The sequence below is a fragment of the Podarcis muralis genome, chromosome 10 (assembly GCF_964188315.1).
Source record: "Podarcis muralis chromosome 10, rPodMur119.hap1.1, whole genome shotgun sequence".
Taxonomy (NCBI): domain Eukaryota; kingdom Metazoa; phylum Chordata; class Lepidosauria; order Squamata; family Lacertidae; genus Podarcis; species Podarcis muralis.
The window spans coordinates 65,502,286-65,520,959 of NC_135664.1; the positions used below are offsets into that span (position 1 = coordinate 65,502,286).

At 44.0% G+C, this 18,674-nt stretch overlaps 1 protein-coding gene across 5 annotated transcripts in view; it reads left to right on the forward strand.

Moving 5' to 3' along the window:
- Positions 1 to 444: 444 nt before the first annotated feature.
- Positions 445 to 18,674, forward strand: part of USP6NL (USP6 N-terminal like) — a 135,166-nt gene continuing 116,936 nt past the window's right edge. Inside the window, exons 1-2 of one of the 5 annotated variants that reach the window (XM_028745434.2) lie at positions 445 to 594; positions 13,363 to 13,452. In XM_028745434.2, coding sequence (XP_028601267.2) covers positions 13,449 to 13,452 — 4 coding nt within the window. In that variant the 5' untranslated portion in view covers positions 445 to 594; positions 13,363 to 13,448. The other 4 variants (XM_028745432.2, XM_028745437.2, XM_028745436.2 and 1 more) reach the window with 4 other exon arrangements.

The window sequence follows — 18,674 nt, forward strand, 5'->3', positions numbered from 1 at the left end:
CAAGGCAAGATGATGATAATAATGATAATGATAATAATGATGATGATAATAATAATAATAATAATAATAATAATAATAATAATAATAATTTATTTGTACCCTGCCCATCTGGCTTGGTCTCCCCAGCCATTAAAAATACATTAAACTATGTCGGGGGGGGGGACAGCTTTGGAGCGGGTGGGATACTGCTGTCCTAAAACAGGCCGAGATACCCGCTGCCTAACCAGCGGTGGGAAAAAACCCGCTTTGCTCCTTGAGCCTGAAATAGAATCCTCGCTCCATTCGACCCCTCCCACCCCGAGGTGGGAGGAGCCCAGCCTCGCTTTCGTCCCAAGATGGCGGCGCCATTGAAAAAACCCTATGCGGGCGGCCCTTTTTCCCCCGTGACGTCACGACGTCCCATGAGAGGAAAAGGGGCGGAGCCTCTGCGGCCGAGCCTCGTTCCGGTGTCAAGATGGCGCCGGGCCTGGGATCGCCCTATGCGCTTGCCACGGGGCGGCGCGCGGGGCTCGGCAGAGGAGGAGCCGCCGCCGCTGCCGCAGCCTCCTGTCCGGAACGCGGCGGGCGGGGGGAGCGTTGCCATGGCAGCGAAGAGTAGGTGTCACACCGGGCCACTTCCTGGTTGGAGGCCAACGTCCCGGGCACTCAGCTGTGGCGGTTGGGGGGGGCGGGGGAGGAGGCGGCAACGGCGGCGGCGGCACGAGGCCCCGGAAGGAGCGCTGAGGTAAATTGAAGGGAGGAGGGAGCGGAGGCTGGGCTTGTGTGGAGGGGGCGCCCGGCCCTTCGTGGACCCCCCTCGGCAGTGGCGGGGCCCCTCCATGCTGAGGGCGAGAGGAGAGCCAGGCCTCGAGGCCTTCCCTGAGGGAAAGGTGGGCTGTTCCATTCTCCCCCAGAGGGGTGGGCGGGCCGGGAGCTTGGCTCACGCCAAACCCACCTCTGCGCGTGTGGTGGGTTTTCCCGTGGAGCTGAGGGCGTGTTGGATTAGTGGGGGGGGGGGGCGTCTCTTCCTGGACTTCCCCCCTCCTGCTCCTCTGGGGCCCTTTGCAGCTCGAGGGGACAAAGGGGAGGCTCTCTCCCCCCTACTTCCATTCATGGTGGGTCGACTCTGGGATGGGGGGGGGGAGTCATGGGGGGGGGGAGCGAAATGCCAGGGCTTTTTCTTTGTATGGAAAGCGGGGGGGGGGGGAGGTAGTAGGAAGCCGCCAGACACCCCAGTTTCGACTCTCTTGGAGGAGGATGCTGGGTTGGGGGGGCGGGAAGGAGGAGTTTTCCTTGGGGGGGGGGGAGCTAGAGGGTGTGGGGAGGTTTCTTCGTGCAGGAAGGTAAGGGGTGTGTGTGTTTAGAGGAGGGGGAAATAACTGCAGACACAGCAGAGCGAAGGTGGTTTGGAGGTAGTGTGGGAGCAGGAGAGGAAAAAAAGGATTTTTGCCGCTGAATCCTGTGCATTATTTGCTCAGAAGTAAGTCTTGCTATTTCCAATGTGTGTGTTTTAACTTCTAAGTAAGCATGCCTAGCATTGTAGACTGCAAGAGCATTGCTGCGGAAGTTCTGAAAAGTGGAGAGGATCTGAATGGTCCCTGGGAGTCTGGGAGCCTTTGATGTGGGGAGCTGAAGCTTATGGTGGATTACATATAGGGACTCTTAATTTGATTTACTCCCTATATGTGTATACGTTTTTTAATGCCCACAGTTCAGTAAGACTTTTTGCCATCTCTAACAACAAGCAATACCGCAATTAAAAGCAGAAACTTGAAATATTTGCCGCTTTTGGTGATATAAAACTTTGGGGAAGGAAAGAAGTTTCCCATAATTTGTGCCTCTGTTGTAAAAGTCTTGGACCTCTGTGCCATGTATTGATACGGGGTTTGGGTAGTGGAAAGGGTCTTGTATTAGGCACAAAAGACTCTGAACCAATTCTGTTGGTATCTCTCTCTCTCTCTCTCCTTTGAGTGGGTTGATGTTAGAAAGTTATCAGCCTAGCAGCCTTGAGGGGGGAGTGAGGTCCACCTGCTCCAGCACATTGGTACTCTAATACAAAAGTCCTCCAAAAGCAGCTTTCGGAACTTACGGAAGCTATGGCTGTTGAATTGTAAAGTTCCTTCCTTGATCGGGTCCTTTGGGAACTGAACCAAAACCACTGACATTTGCTGTTTGGCTGAATGGCTGGTCCAGACAGTAATTGAAGAGAGCTGCTGTATTCTATTACCGATGCCCTCAGGATTGCTTCCTTTGTTGAAAAGTTTGGAGCAGTCTCTGATACTTGGTTTATTAGAGCAACTGGACTGTCGATTTTATATTGTGTGGCGGTGGAATTGAAGTGCATTGTGTAGTGTATAGTTTAACAAAGAACTCTTTCAGCCTGGTCCTGTTTTATTCAGAACTTACTGAGTTTGGTCAGAGCTTTCTGCCAAGTAAGGCTGAAATCTTCTGCATATTGTACTGAAACTGAGAACACAGTGGGAGCTGCTTTTCAGTAAACATGTGTAGGATCTGGCTGCAAGACTGTATAATATTGCAGCCTTTGTATAGTTACTTTGAATTGTTATTTAAATGATAGCTGCCCTAACCTGATGCACTTCATTTTTCTCCTTGTTGGACAATACCTGTGACCTTTTGGCAACTATGGGAAAGCTGTTTGTCAAGTGATTCTTTGATGTGTAAATTCACTGAAACTGTGAATGAGGATGAGGGTGTGTCCTGGTGAATATTTGATCTGTGCTTCTATTCCTTGCCTCACTTGTCAGTACTGCAGGAAAGGTTGTTAAATCTTAGGAAGTGATTTGCTTTTGTTGTAACTTGGAGCACTTCTTGGATGGTAATGGTGGAAAATTTAAACTGTTAAGTTGCAGGATAGCTGCCTGCCTTATTCTCTTGTGTTTTGTACTCTTTCGCTGAAGACTGTTAAATTAACTCACTGCCTGAAATTTGAACTGAGGGCAACAGCAAGCTTCTCTGTTTTATAGAATTATCTCCAAATTGACAGCTCGTTGGGCTGTTGATTAGGAGAATTAGGGTTTGTACACTCATGTCCCGAGGAAGTATTTTGAGACTGAAACTGTGACAATAACATGTTTGTGTTTGTATCTAAAAGAAACCAGCCAGATATAATGCAAGTTGGAGTTGCGCCAAAATGGAGTAGTTGCTCAGGAAAAGGCATTGTCGGCAATTTTCTTCTTGTTATATTATGTTTGGCCAAGCATGGATTATCATACCCTGAACTCTGCTTGTGCTGCAATTTATTGAAGTGCAAACTTCCCGCAGCTTGTGTTACTGACTGCAGAAGCCATGTTCTTTTTAAAGGCTACAGACCTCTGTGTCCATGGAAGTAACCTTTATTTGAGTCTTAGGGGCTTGTCTCCCAGTAAACATGCATATGATCAGCTTGAAAGAATCTGCTTTCACGATAAAAATATGTATAAAAGCAGATTGCTATCTTTTATAATCCTGAAGATAAAAGGTAAAGGTAAAGGTACCCCTGCTCGTACGGGCCAGTCGTGTCCGACTCTAGGGTTGCGTGCTCGTATCGCTCTAGAGGCCGTGAGCCGGCGCCGTCCGAAGACACTTCCAGGTCACGTGGCCAGCATGACGAAGCTGCTCTGGCGAGCCAGCACCAGCGCAGCACACGGAAACGCCGTTTACCTTCCCGCTATAAAGCGGTCCCTATTTATCTACTTGCACTTAAGAGTGCTTTCGAACTGCTAGGTGGGCAGGAGCTGGGACCGAATGACGGGAGCTCACCCCGCCGCGGGGATTCGAACCGCCGACCATACGATCGGCAAGTCCTAGGCACTGAGGTTTTACCCACAGTGCCACCCGCGTCCCAATCCTGAAGATAGTGCTTTAAAATGTGTGGGCAGCAACTGGTGAACTCTGAGAGGTGGCTGAATTAGCAGGCTGGGTTTCAGTGTCCTGCATAGCTCTGGCCCTCTCTGTATAACTAGTAGAGGCACCAAAATTTATACCGAATAGTGTAAAAATGTTTCCACAGGTTGCAGAATGAAGCATTACAGTGGTACCTCGCAAGATGAATGCCTCGCAAGACGGAAAACTCGCAAGACGAAAGGCTTTTTGGTTTTTTTAGTTGCTTCGCAAGACTATTTTCCCTATGGGCTTGCTTTGCAAGACGGAAACGTCTTGCGAGTTTGTTTCCTTTTTCTTAAAACCGTTAATACAGTTGCGACTTGACTTCGAGGAGCAACTCATAGCACGCGGTGTGGTAGCCTTTTTTGAGGTTTTTGAAGACTTTGGTGATTTTTGAAACTTTTCCGAAACCGTGCTTCGCAAGATGAAAAAATCGCAAGACGACAAAACTCGCGGAACGAATTAATTTTGTCTTGCGAGGCACCACTGTATTTTGGCCAAATTTAGTGGGGTTTTTGGTACAGTCATTCTTGCAGTGGTAGATCAAGACTTTGAAAAGATGCTATGAACATTTATACAGTGGTACCTCAGGTTACAGACACTTCAGGTTACAGACTCCGCTAACCCAGAAATAGTACCTCGGGTTAAGAACTTTGCTTCGGGATGAGAACAGACACCGTGTGGCAGCAGTGCAGCAGCGGGAAACCCCATGAGCTAAAGTGGTACCTCAGGTTAAGAACAGTTTCAGGTTCAGAACGGACCTCCAGAACAAATTAAGTTCTTAACCCGAGGTACCACTGTATACTGCCCTATAACTGCAGGTCTCAGGGCGGTTCACAGGATAAAATCAGAAACATAAAACCACAAAATACATTATCAAAATAAAAACAACAACCCAATAACCCCCTCCCTGCACATTTCAAGAGGGCATAGGATGTCAATTAACCCAGCTAAAAAGAGTTAAAACACTAAAAAACACTTTGTAACTGAGGAAATGGTAAAACGTGCATCTTGGTGACTGGACATGAGAGGCTCAGTATGGCTGGCCTTGGAGTTATTTCTTGCTAAGTGGCTTCACCCATGCTAAAATAGCACCTGTCCTCATACTAGGTGGAGTTGTAATTAGAATGGAATTTCTAATAACTATAGTAGCCAAAGCTTGCAAAGGAGCACATTTTTAGCATCGTATGATTATCTAAAAACTCTCACAACACTTATGTCTGTGTCAAAATTACAGTGCAGGAGAGACATGGTACTGTAAATGCTGATGCAGAGATCAGGTCTTGTGTGGTGTCTCTTAACAAATCCTTCCAGACCTTGACTGGAGTGTGTGAAAGAGCAGCTTAGTTCTTGGATAACACACACCTCTCTGTCAAAGCACTTGTTGTAGGTCATTGATGGACAGAAGCAGCCCAGAGGGGAGTGTGCTGCAAGTCAAGTATGAGAGCCATTTTATACAGCCAGAATTCTGTAGTGAAACCTTTATTGAATGCTACTGCTGCAGGCTGACGGTTATATGCTTGATTGTACCTTGGAAGATTTTTGGGGTGGGGGTGGGGGTTAAGTTGAAGGGTTTCATCACAGGTAGAAATGTGACATGCCAAAGAGAAGGCAAAGTTGAACCAAGAACCATCTCCCCTGCCAAAGTGGACTCTGGTAGGCTTCCTTGGCTGGCTTATGTACTTGTGCCAAGTAGCAACTGTGCAGTGATCTGGAGGAGGCAGTGAACTTCCCACCATTTTAATTTCTCATAGATACCTGGAGCAGTGTTGTGGGCATCCTGATAATTAAAAGCCAGGCAGTTCACAGACCCTGGTGCCTGCTGTGTGGGGTGGGGACAAGGACCGGCACCAGTGGTTGGCTCTGACACCTGCTTGAGGATGCCAGGTGCTAGTCCTGGCTGAGCATTTCCTCAACCTGCTCGTTTAGAAAATCCAAGTAGATTTATAGATGGGAAAATATTCTTGCATGGATTAACCCTCCTGCAAGCCTCACTTTTTAGGATTCTGACAAAACTCCACTACTTGATTTTGCTGAATGTTTAAAATGGCCTTGGTAGGTGCTGCTGTATAGTTGCATCATAAATTAGTCACTTGAGCCGTAGATAAACATGCCAGTCATATCTGCCACTTGTACCGTGATTTCTGCAGCTCAGTAATGTGGCTAAATTGCTGTTCTCATGTAAATCAACTACCTTTTAAGTCCATGGTGGCAGGGCATTGGCTGTTTACAATAACTTTGTCTTAAAGTCCTTTGTTTTTCACTGAAAATCCCCTTATCATAAAAAGAAGTGGGTGTCACTGAAGCCTCTTGGAAAAGAAATGTACACTTTGCTCTTTGTTTTGAAGGCGTTTTCTGATGCCTTTCGACAGAATTGACAGCATTCAAGGCCACTAACGACCTAAAGGCACCATATTGCAGCAGTAGCAGTAAAACGGCAGATATGAAATGTGCACCCAATAATAAAAGTTGGCTGTAAACACTTAGTGCCTGTATTTGCAAAACACAATGAGATCCTGGAAGTAAAATGTTGGTAAAGCTTTTGTAAGGAATGCTACAGAGTGACAAATTCAAAGGCTGGTGGAACAGAATGTGTGGAGTAGAATTTTCGTAGGTGCTGCCTGACTTTGTTTGGAATTTACAGATTTAATCTCATGCGGAGACAAGGTCCAGAGCAGATATGCCTCCTTCCACTCTTAATAATCAGTGTGCATGCTAAGGTACACTGTTGTTTGATTGCTGCCAGTTAAAAAAGAAATTCACCTCACCTGTGTGCAATATCTGGACATGTAACATGGCCCCTAGAAGACCCCTGGTTCTAGCTCTGATTCACACATTACACTCGTTACAAGTAAGAAGCATAGATTCTACTTCCTCATACAATGACTTTCCCCCTCCAACCTCCTCTTTGTTTTTCAGGAAAGCTCTGAATGTCTGCCACAGAAACACAGGATTTTGCTGGGGGTTCTGTGGTTGTTCTAAGCACACTCACTGTATGCTGGGCACTCACCAGGCATGTTGTTCATCACTGATGCTATGCATGGACTGGACATTTTCTAGGACGCACTTAACACTTGGATATGGTAGTCTGGAAAAGAGATAATTAAGAAGTGATATGATAAACTAGCTTTAAATATCTGAAGGGCTATTGCATATAGGTAATAGAGCAAATGTGTTTTTTGTTGCTCCAGAGGGCTGGGTATAAATCATTGGGTTCAAATGACAAGTCAAAGGATTTAGACTGAAAATTAGGTAGACCTTGCTGGTGGTAAAAGCTGTTTGACAGAGGGATTTAGAAGGTGGGATGCCCTTCTTCATTAGATGTTTTTAAGCAGAGGCGTGCATTGGCAAAGGGTTGGACCAGCTGCCCTTTGAAATCCCTCCTAACTCCATGCCTCTGTGATCTTACCATATTGCAGGAAGAAACCAGTCATAAGGAGACAAACAATCTTCAGAGAAGCTTGTCTGTTATCGTTGATCTTTTTACTGAGGAACCCCTGATAGATTTCCTTAGAGCCCAGTTTGAAAACAGCTGCCCTAGCATGTGGGATAGTTATGAGTGTACCATGGAAACCTGCTCCCAGGAACCACAGTTGAACATGTTTGCTCAATGCACATTTGCAGGTTATGCACAGGGCCAAAACACTTTGCTGCCTGAGGTAGAACAGCAAATGGTACTTCCCTCCTCAATTCCATGTTCACAGTACCCAAGGTTGGCCCAGTTGTTTTGGCCCCTGAGTCAGAAAATGCTAAATTCAGTAACTAACAATTCCTTCCTTTTCATGGCACTCAAAACCAGCTGCTTGAGGCAGACACCTCAGTCTTCCTAATGGTAGGGCTGGTGTTGCATGAGGTAAAAAAATGATGTGCGGTGTGTAACTTGCATGTTACATGTTAGCTGCAGGTGCATGCTGAACTTCGTATGCTGTTGTGAGAAGCATCCCTTAGGAAGCACCTAAGTAACAGTGTTGCTTCTGTGAGCCAATTATGTAATAATTGTAATTAGCCATAGTAAATAGTTCAGAGAAGTGAAAGTTGCCTTCAGAGGATAACGTAGTCGAGTCAAAAGATCACCACTATAATCAAGTGCATCATTTAAAACATCTTTGATTAGGCAGTGTGTTGAGTTGCAGGAGCTTAGTGAGTTGTTTCGCTTAGGGAATTGACAGAATTGATAGTTTTCATGATTTCTTCCAACTTCCACATGAAATCTTTTGTTTCACGTACACCAGATGTGATAGCCCTAGCCGAAAAATGACCAGATTTTATGATTCACTATATTCAGCCATCTAGTGATTGCTGCTTCACTGTTACGAGAGTGAGTATAGGTATTGCATGCAAAATACATGTATTTATGGGTGACATATAAAATACAGTGATGTTGTGGGAGTACCTGTTAGGGGGAGCACCGTCCTCTTGACTTTGGAACATCACTTGGGCCTCAGAATGGGGCAAGGCTTTCTTTCAGTCTCATCCTTGGTCTCTGCTTCTAGGCACCCGGCTGAGCTCCAGAGAAATCCTCTTTTGCTTTACCACCTCACCCCAGATGACACCAGCTTCCTGCTGTCCCCATAGATCCCTCATGACTATCCTATTCTGTGAGGCTTGGATTTTTTTTTTAAAAAAAGAATATACAGTGGTGCCTCGCAAGACGAAATTAATTCGTTCCGGGAGTTTTTTCGTCTAGCGAATTTTTCGTCTTGCGAAGCACAGTTTCCCATGGGAATGCATTGAAAATCAATTAATGCGTTCCTATGGTCAAAAAAAGTCCAAACAAAGCCAAATTTGGTACAACAAGAGTTTATTAAGTGCTCTTTAAAGTCACACATACTGTAAAGAGCATTTCAAAATTCAAACCCAGATTTTTTTAAAAAAAACAGCAGAGTGGCCCAATGGTCACAGAAAATCATAAAAATGCAGAAAAAAACCACACAAGCTTCCAGATTCTTGCAAACCCCTCCCCAACTGTTCCCCCAGCCACCCAGCACACAGAAATTCAAATTCAGATTTTTTTTTAAAAAAACAGCAGAGTGGCCCAATGGTCACAGAAAATCATAAAAATGCAGGGGGAAAAACAACCTTCCAGATTCTTGCAAACCCCTCCCCAACTGTTCCCCCAGTCACCCAGCACACAGAAATTCAAATCCAGAAATTTTTTTCGTCTTGCGAAGCAAGCCAATAGGGAAATTCGTCTTGCGAAGCAGCTCGAAAAAGGAAAACCCTTTCGTCTAGCGAGTTTTTCATCTTGCGAGGCATTCGTCTTGCGGGGCACCACTGAAAATGAAATAATAAAGAATATGCTATATTGTCAACTCATTTAAAATATGGCAGTGTACAATAAAACAACCAAAACGTGAAATGCAGAACAGATGACCAACAATCAATCAAATTAATTCTCTAAAAATTCTTGGTGAAACAAACATTTTTAGCAGGTGGTAAAATATCAGTGTTGTGGGTGCCTGTCCCAGTTACCTGGGAACAGGGACCACGCTCCTTTATATTCCCCTGCAGTGGGAGGGTCTGCATTCTCATTTTCATGATTATTATCCATAATCACCACTACAAAGAAAGACTTTTGGTGTCCTGTTTAATAGCTTTGGTGTCTGAAATATTCTTTTACAAGCTCTGCTGTTCTGGGGAATTAAATTCCCTTTCACTTTTCCTTGAAGCCATTTTGGTGAGTTGTGAGGGAATGCAAGCTGCTTAAAAAGCTGTACAGATTTTTCATCTACAGTTTGGGCAGGACCTGAACCAATGCATTAATGTTACAAGAAAGGAGCTTTTGTGGGTTCCTTCCAACTACAATTCTACGAGTTAACTGGTTACATCTTTTTCTCCCTAGCTTCAGCAGTGGGGCCACCTCTGAAAAACCGATGGCAGAATTTTTATACTGCAGCTTGGGCATGCTCTTCTTGTGAACAAAACAGTGGGGAAATATTCTACCCTATTTTGATAAAATATCGTGGGCTAGTGGCAGGGGAGAGAAATATTTTTTTCAGGGTGTGAGAATACCATAGTGTTGGTGCTCTCTTTCCTAAGCAAGAAAACAAAAGAGGGAAGTGTACTGAAAGTGCTCTGAAAAGTTGGTTTCATAAAAAGTTTTCCTTCATCAAAGGCAATCTAAAACACTTACAAAAAAATACAAATATGCTAACAGCTCTTTAAAACCTTTTAAAACGTCTTAACATATGAAGTTAAGCCGTCCTTTTCTATCTTTTCTATCTTTAAACTCATATCTATAAAACAGAAAGCTGTCGCTAGTATAAATCAGACTAATCGTTATGACAAAGTCTTACTGTGAGCCCACTTATATATGGGGAGTTACAAATAGACTTTTACAGAAAGTGCAAATAACAGGGAAGGGGAGGGGAAGCTTTTAAGTTGTTACAAATTATTATTGCCTTCAAATGCAATTGGCATGAGCAACAGACTGGGGAGGGACATTTTGAGAACCCCTTTCTCCTTTCTTTTCTTGCATTCATTGTTTGGCTTCCCTTGTTTCGGTTTTTGCTTGAATTTCTCCTATTACAGTAGCAGTTCCTTTGATAGGTTTTGCAACTGATTAACCAGCAAGCTGCCTTTGTAGAAAAATCCGGAGGCTTTCCAGCTTTCTTTCTTGGATTTACTCTGGATCTGCAACTGGATCTGCAAATGTTATGTTCAGTCACATTTTAAGGAAGTTGGATAATTACTTTCTCTCTCATCTTATCCTGCCTAAGCCTTAAAGAATCAGAGAAGAGAGGCACTGTATGGAATTAGCTCACTAGATTTGCACAGATGGCGGTATTGTGGTCAGTTTGTAGAAAAATACCAAGTTACTGAATATTTCTTACAGCAGCAATTCAAAAATGGAAATACTGGGCATACAGTAAGCCCACAATTTATGCAGGGTTTTATGTTTTGTGAGTAGCACCTAAAGCCAAAATTGCATATAGTCAAAACACATTGGGTTCAGTGGCGGGTGGGATAGCCAAAGTCATTTTTCACAGAACCCCGCCCCCTTTGTGGGTTTTTTTTTTGCCATGCACTTAAAGCTGAATGCACACAAGTTAAATGTGTGTACGTTGTGGGCTTACTGTACTATTGACTTACCATTTAAGATGGCACTCACACTATGAGTAAGGAAGAGTTATTTTCTTTTGTGTGTGTGACAATATGTGTGTATACATGTGGGGAGTAAAGTGAATTGGGGCTGCTCACCCTGCAATGGACATGGGTTGATTTTGAGCTGGCTGCTTTTCCTTTCTCTGTGTTGGAACTATGTGGGATAGTGTATAGGACGGGTCAGCAAACATTTTCAGTAGGGGGCCAGTCCACTGTCCCTCAGACCTTGTGGGGGGCCGGACCCCCCCTCCCAAAAGGACCCCCTGCTACCACTCAAGCCGACGCCACCTTGTCTTCGGCAGCGTCAATGTTGTCCTCTGCCTCGTCCAGGTTTCCGCGGGGAGCAGAGCCCATGCTGCTGGCCTGGGCGGTGCGCAGGCAGCCTGCCCACCGCCACCGCCGCTTCCTCCCACTCGACTTTCGGTCATACACGGCTGCCCATAGCTTCCTGCAGCCAATCCAAAGCCGCACCAGTGTCTCCGCCCACCCAGAGGTGCCCACGGCTTCGGATTGGTTACAGGAGCTTCCTGCAGCCAATCCGAAGCTGTGCCAGCATTGCAGAAGTCAGTCCCCGCGTGGTGAGGCCTCTACACCACACTGGTTTAGCATGTGGACTGACTGAGCGGGCGGCAGGGTCCGCCGGCCGGATTTACAAGCCCGGTGGTCCACATCTGGCCTAGTGTAGCTGTGATAAAAAATGAGGAAGGATGTAAGGAGAAAAATCTGACTTAGGTCTAGTATAGACATTATTTTTTAATTAATGGTAATCATGTTCCTCATTTAAGCTTTGCCTTTATCTTTCTCATGTCAAGTCATAAGCACAAGGCACACTGCCTAGCCCGGAAGTAAACACTGCAGTCAGTGCACTAATGATCTCTCTGACTGAGAGAGACAAATACAATTGCAGCTGGGAACTCTTCCGGGGTTTAATTGGTGAACATGAAGGCACATGTCTGGCTATGGATTATTAACAAAGATTGGATTGTTAACAGATGACTGGAGAATGAGCATACCTTACTTAGCTGTTAAAGTCTCACGAAGCTCTGCATATTGCTTTCGATGGTTGTGCCACATAAACATTTACTTGGAGTTTGTTAAAAAAGAGAGAGAAATTATTAGGCTAACCTGCTATGAGTGAATGTGGATGCAGGCCTGTAGCTGGAAATCTTGTTTGTGGGGGAGGGCAAATGGCAAAGGGGAGTTGCAAGTTAGTACAATACAGCAACAGCCTCATTACAGGTATACATCTCATAACTAATTTTAATAAAACAAAACTTATAAGAAGTGTGTGTCATTGTCAATCATTCTTTGTGCTTACTGGTTAGAATATGGAGTAAGAGCTGGTTTTCTTCCTCCTGAAGCATAAAAGAGGATGCGACTTCTGACGAGAGAGATCTCCAGCTTACTTCAAGGAGGGACTAATCCTGTGAGAAAAGGATTGTGAGCTAGTTGCTTAGCCACAGGATGGCATAACGTATGCTCCTTTAAATAAATGGTTTGTGTCATTATTTATTTTGGACACTTCCATGCCATTTTTAAGGTGACCACACCTTAAAGTGATTTGCACAAAACATCAGTAAATTATGATTATTCCCTCTCTCTCCCTCCCTCTCTCTCTGAAGGCTCTTTTAGAAATGGCTAAATTTTGTATCTTGTTCCATCTTCTCTCCCTGAATGAGCAGCTAGGAAAACCTGGTACCAGGTGGCAGTTACAGCAGAGGGAGCTTCTTTGCTGGATTACAGAAACTCTCACCCTCCCAGCTCCCTTCTCCCCAGTGGGTTTTAGGGGTGGTGTTCAGAAATGAGATGTTAACAGTCCTCAGACCAGCCTTTTTGCTTCTGCTGTTATTAAATAGAATGGCCATCAGGAAAACCTGTCGCCTCCTGTTTCATCTTGTGCATGTACATCTTACAAATAAAGTTATGTTGTTCCTAGCTTGAGGTTACCTCTCTTCATTTCCTTCTTGGTGAGCATTTGGAATAGAATATTTCATTGTCTCTTTAGTGTAACAATGTACGTAAATTAAAGTGAAAACTGGGGAAGGGCCCAAAATATCCCTGGTGAGGGGAAGGCCAGACCTCTGGTGATATGGTCAGGGAGTGGGTGTGGGAATGCTAAAGATTTATTTGCTAAGATTATTGTGCTTAGACTTACTGTTAGCGTGTTTTTACTCCTGTCAATGAAGCAGTTCTAAAAATATGTTGAGTATAAAGATGGATGAATATATTTCATTCCTATGGGAGCGATAATAACTTGAGAACTAGCTCCTTCCTGCCCCCATAGGTCTTGAGAATCTGCTGCAAGAGTTAGATTTGCTGATAAAAGTAGTAAATGTAATACCATGAATAAATTCTGTCACTAATAATACCTTTCTTGTTTTCCCTCCCTTTGGCTAGGACATGTATACCTCTGAGAGATCTTCTTGGACAAGATACCTTAGTTTAAGACCTGTTTGGGACCATATGCAAAGAGGCTACCAGTCATGAGTAAGTAAATGTTCTCCAGAGCCCAGAATATCAAACAGCTTTTTAAGTCTTTAGCTTTTAAGAGCAAACTTCTGCCTCTACTATACTGAATGTAAGTGCCTCTGTCACAGCAATCAGTAAGTGAAGCTTGGCTGTTTTTGACTACCCCCTGTTTTTGGTTGTTTGAATGGTGCAGAAGACTCTCTGGGTGGGTTGTGCCCCAAGCCCCATTGGGATTAATGTCAGCTGAGCCGGCTCAGTAAATGTATGGGATGGCAGCAATTTCCAGTGCATCATTGAGTACTGAGTATGTTGCCTGCATGTGGGCTGATACACTTTTCCAGTTTTGAAAATAAATGTTACTTTCTTTTGGAGTGATGTTTGAAGTTGTCTCATGAAAGTTAAGAAATGTTTTGGTAGGCCAGAGTAATTTATATGTGATTAGGATATTGTTAGGGCATGTGTTTCACGGGTCATTTCACTTCACTGTTGTATGTATCTCAAACATACACATTAATGGTCAATTAACCGGGTCAATTAACTGAGTCAATTACTATGGTTTTGCAAACTTTTCTTGTCATAGGGTCTTTTCCAACACACGTTGTATCTCTAATGGCGTAGGAGTTGCTGTAGTGTGGCTGCTTTTCTTGGTTTGTTAATAATCAGAAATCTGCAGTCAAGTGAGAGGAGTCTCTGCTGTAACTTCTTCCTTAACCAGAAAGTTCTTGGTAGGGATGATGGTTCATGGGAATGAGCTGCTGTGTGAAGTCATCTAACATGACCTAACAAGTAGCATAAGAAGGGAACATGCTGTAATCTCTCTCTCTCTCTCTCTTTCTGTGTACATGTACATGTCTATGTCTATGTATGTGTGAGCATCTGACCATCCAGATGTTGCTGAACTTCAACTCCCATCAACCCCAGTAGCATGAACAGTGATCAAGGATGCTGGAAGTTATAATTCAGCAATATCTGGATGGCTGCAGGTTCCCCATCCATGCCAGAGTGGCTTCCAAGCTGCTGAAAGGAATATCGGAGAAAACATTACTGTTCCTGATGCATTGATATGACATCTACTTAACAAGAAACAGACTAAATAAGTAGTCTATTGTTAGGTAGGTTTTTCTTTCCCTCTGGTCCTTCAGTTCTAGCTGGTAGCCATATACCATCTCTTGTTGTTCAGGATGTAGTAGCCTGCAAGTGAATGCTGCTTGGAGTCTGCAGGGGTAGTGCATATGTTCTCTAACTGGCATACCAGTACAGAAGAATTGCATTACACCTTGCTGTGAATTAAGTTTTTGGAGGATGGATGATTTTCAGTTGAGAAGAAGCAGGTTACTTCTGTGTCCAGCCTGGGTTGGTAGATGTTGGAAGGGAGCCTCTATCTAGCTTGCTGTTTTTAAGAGTCTGAAGCATGGCTGCCCTGTGAGAAGGAAAATAATATGCAACATGCAAATGGAATTATGACAATCATGGCTTATTTGCTGCTTGTAACGATAAGACAAATAGTGGCCAAACAGAGATCGTCTTTGGTACAAACCACAGAAAGAAGCCAAAGGAAAATAGGGAATAGGAGGCACTGCTAATCTTGGGGATCGAAAGCAAAAATACCCCAAGCCTGGTTTGCTTTCTGTTGAAGAATAGAATTTCACCCTCATCAACCCAAAGTGCTCTGTGACCTTTTTGTTTAAAACAATACTCTTAAGATTGCGTAGGGACTTTGTAGGCATAGCTCCTTCATGAAAAGGTCAACCACTAATACATTGTTATCACTGTTTTTGCAGACACAGAAACACAGCCTGCAACAAATTGTCTGGCAGTCTGCTTTGCGGACTAATTATATAGCACTTGGAAATTTTAATAACTTTTTGGACTGTAAATGAAAGTGTTAACAGCAAACTGTTAGACAGAAGATGAATAATGCAGCAGCAAAACTGTTTCCAATGCTGGCCGTGACATTGTTCATGAATGTCTTTTCTAAGATAGCAATACAAAAATAGGGGAGATAAATATTGCAAGAACTAGCGCTATCTATCACCTGCCAGAACTGAGAGCTTGAATGTAGAATACTCTACGACACTGCTTAGGCCTGGTTTGCACATTGCAGCTCCTAGTTGTGTTGATCATACAGACATAATGCTAAACCGTGCTTAACACTAGCCATGATTTGGTGTTTTTTTTTTTGCTAGTTCCAACCAGTAGAGGCTGACCCATTAGTGTTAATAGGCCGCTGCTACTCCAATCCCAGTCTACTCTCAGCCAGCCCCTACCTGTCTGCGTTCCTACTTACTACCAGTCTAGGAATGATTCTGTTTTTCAGCTTCCTTGTTTTCTTCTTTAGTCTCAGTGTTGCCCTTGGGGAAAGCAGCAGGGAGGAAGATAGGGGCAAAATTAGAATCATTTCCCTCCGCTTGTTGGCGGCTTTGGCTTCACCTACCAGTTTCAGCCACCTCTGGATCCAACATACCTTGAATCTGTGACTAAGCTAAACCCTTCCCTTGGAGGACATGTATTTAGAGATACCAGTGAGACCTGCTATTTTGCCTTGCAAGCAGGGAGGTTGGAGAGTTGCTGAAATTGCCCAGAATGGCTTGCTTGGTAGAGGTGGGACAACTAGCCACAGTCAATGGAAGCCATGGCTTGCAAACTCATTTCAAACCGTTGTTTCACATCCTGAATTTGCAGCAAATTCTTAACTATAGTTTAGGTAGTTAAATGTCTCTCTTAACCATAGTTAAGGATGATTACCACAATGTTTTTACTGAGGCATTTGGTGATGGAGGTAGGGGAGGCAGCAGAGATTCTACCATGTTAGTTTCATCCTGTTGGTCTGCCAACACTGCCTCTTGTAGAATAGCTGTGGCTTGATGTGAATGTGGGCCTAATGGTGAATTTATACAGCCAGTAGCTGTGATGATACCAAACAGAGATGACTACATATCTGTGCTTGGTAATTTTTTGGGGACAGTCTCCTTCCTCAGTGGATGGAAAATATTGGTGCTCCTACATGTGCTGCTGCTCATTTGCTGTGTCGCTCTCTGGCTCTGGAAGCCTAGGCAAGTGGTTTGCTGAGTGAAGCTATAGCTGTTGCCTTGCCTGGCTCCCCTCACTGCATCCTGCTATGCTATTCAGTCATAGGTAGGATCGTTTGGTTCTTTGGCTTTCTCTCTGGGCTGCATTCTCTCTACCTGTATTCTTGGCTGCTGGCTGCTGGCAGCCTCTACTGGCAGTGGCGTAGCGTGGGTTGTCAGCACCCGGGGCAAGGCAAGTAATTTGCGCCCCCTAACCCGTGGATTTGCGCCCCCTAACCCTAACCCCCAGATGTTGCGCCCGGTGCGGCCGGCCCCCCCTGCACCCCCCACGCTATGCCACTGTCTACTGGTGGTGTAAACCTGACTCTCCCCAGGCCTCAAAGTTCTGAATGACAGATGATACTGCTTATAGGAAGACCTATCTACATTTCAGTATATCAAGGCTCAAGTCTTATTGGGGCTGAGGCCTCTGTGGTATAGCCTGATTTTTTACCTTCTGCTGTCATATGAGTGGTTCAGTCAAGCTTCACAAAGCCTTGACTCAACACAGAAGTATCGGGTTCAACACTACCACATAATGTAGTTGCTGCTTACTAACAGCTCTTTATGCTTCCAAAACTTACTTTCCCTCCAGCCCCTCCTAGAAAACTAATGTGTCCTTGTTTGGTTCCTGCATTAATTTTCAAAACCCTCAAGTGCCTAGAGAGTCACGTACCTGAAAGTCTGCCTATTCCCAAGGAAGTTCTCTGGGTGGCCTATTCTGAGGCTCAATCCCTAACTGTGAAAATTCCTCCAGAGGGAGATCTACCTGTCACCACCTCTATTGCTAAGATTCCTCAGTCCCCGGGTTTTTGTAGGTTAGTTTATTTATGGTTTGGTATTGTGCTCTTTGGTTTGGCCTGTGGAGCTGGCTTTTCAGAAGTTCCGTTACTGATGTGTACTCTGTTGCTGCTTTGTATTCTGTGATTTATTATTAAGCTGCCTTGAGTGTTAGTCTGCAGAATGGTGATGCATAAGGTTTTTCTCCCTAAATATTTTTGTAAAGAAAAAGTACAAAAGCTGATGTGCAAGAACATGGGAACTGGTCTTTAAAAATTGGAGCCTATACAAGCATAGCAATAATGGTGCCTTTGGAGCATTATACTCTCCAAATGTCAAGCCTCCTAATTACAGTTCAGTCAGAATATTTGTACTGCCTCCAAATGGGAAAAAAGGAAGTCTATAACTGAAAAGTTCTGACTTAACTCTCCATTTTAGTCCATGGGGCAGCCTCGAGCTAATTGCTGTCTTGTGCTGACTATATAGCAGAGAAAACAGTTGCTTGACCCAGTAAATATAGGAAGTGTTTCCTATGGGCAGAAATAAGAAGAAAATTGAATTAAATTAACAAAACAAAAAACAAAAATCATAGGTAGCTATATTGGTTTATTAGAAAATTCAACAGTTTCAGTAGGGTAATGCCTTTATTAGGACCAACAAAAATGTCACAAAGTATTGAGCTCATTATTGTATGTGATTTTAGTTAGAAGTATTACTCTATTGTGGGGTTTGGATCTGAATTATATAACAGTAATTTCCCCCCTTTTATCCATGTTGCTGGTTAAGTGAAACTCACTATAATTACACCTATTGTAGCAAATAATTGTATTAATAACACCAGAATTGGTTTCTTGGTAGTCGTGATTTTCTGACCTGCTGCTTCCAAGGAATGCTATCTAATTTGACTTGTCTGCCTTAAAAACCCAGCTTATTGCTGAGGATTCTGGTGGATAAGATACTTGTTGCAGCCACCTTCCTAAAACTGAACAAGTTGACTCTGGATGGGAGACCAGCTGGGAAACTTAGGTATGTCACCTTGAGCTCTACAGAAGAAAGGCAAGATGTAAGTGTAATCTAGGGTGTACATTTGTTTCACATGTGGCACCGATCATAACTACATAAGAAAAGCAGTAACTGCTGTTGTTAATGACTTTTAAAACATTTATTTAGTCCCCTTCTGTTAAAGAATGCAGGACGGGATGGGTCTTTGCCCAGTGAAATTAGAATGTATATTCTGGTGAACAAGAATATGAAAGTTGATAATGAGGGCTATAAATGTGCAGCTCAAAAATGGTCATCCCTAGGAATGCTCAGCAGTAGACAGCAGGCTCCTCATGCAGCTCATTAGACAGTTCCAAGGACTGGGTAGCTGGTAGTGTGAAAGACCTTTTG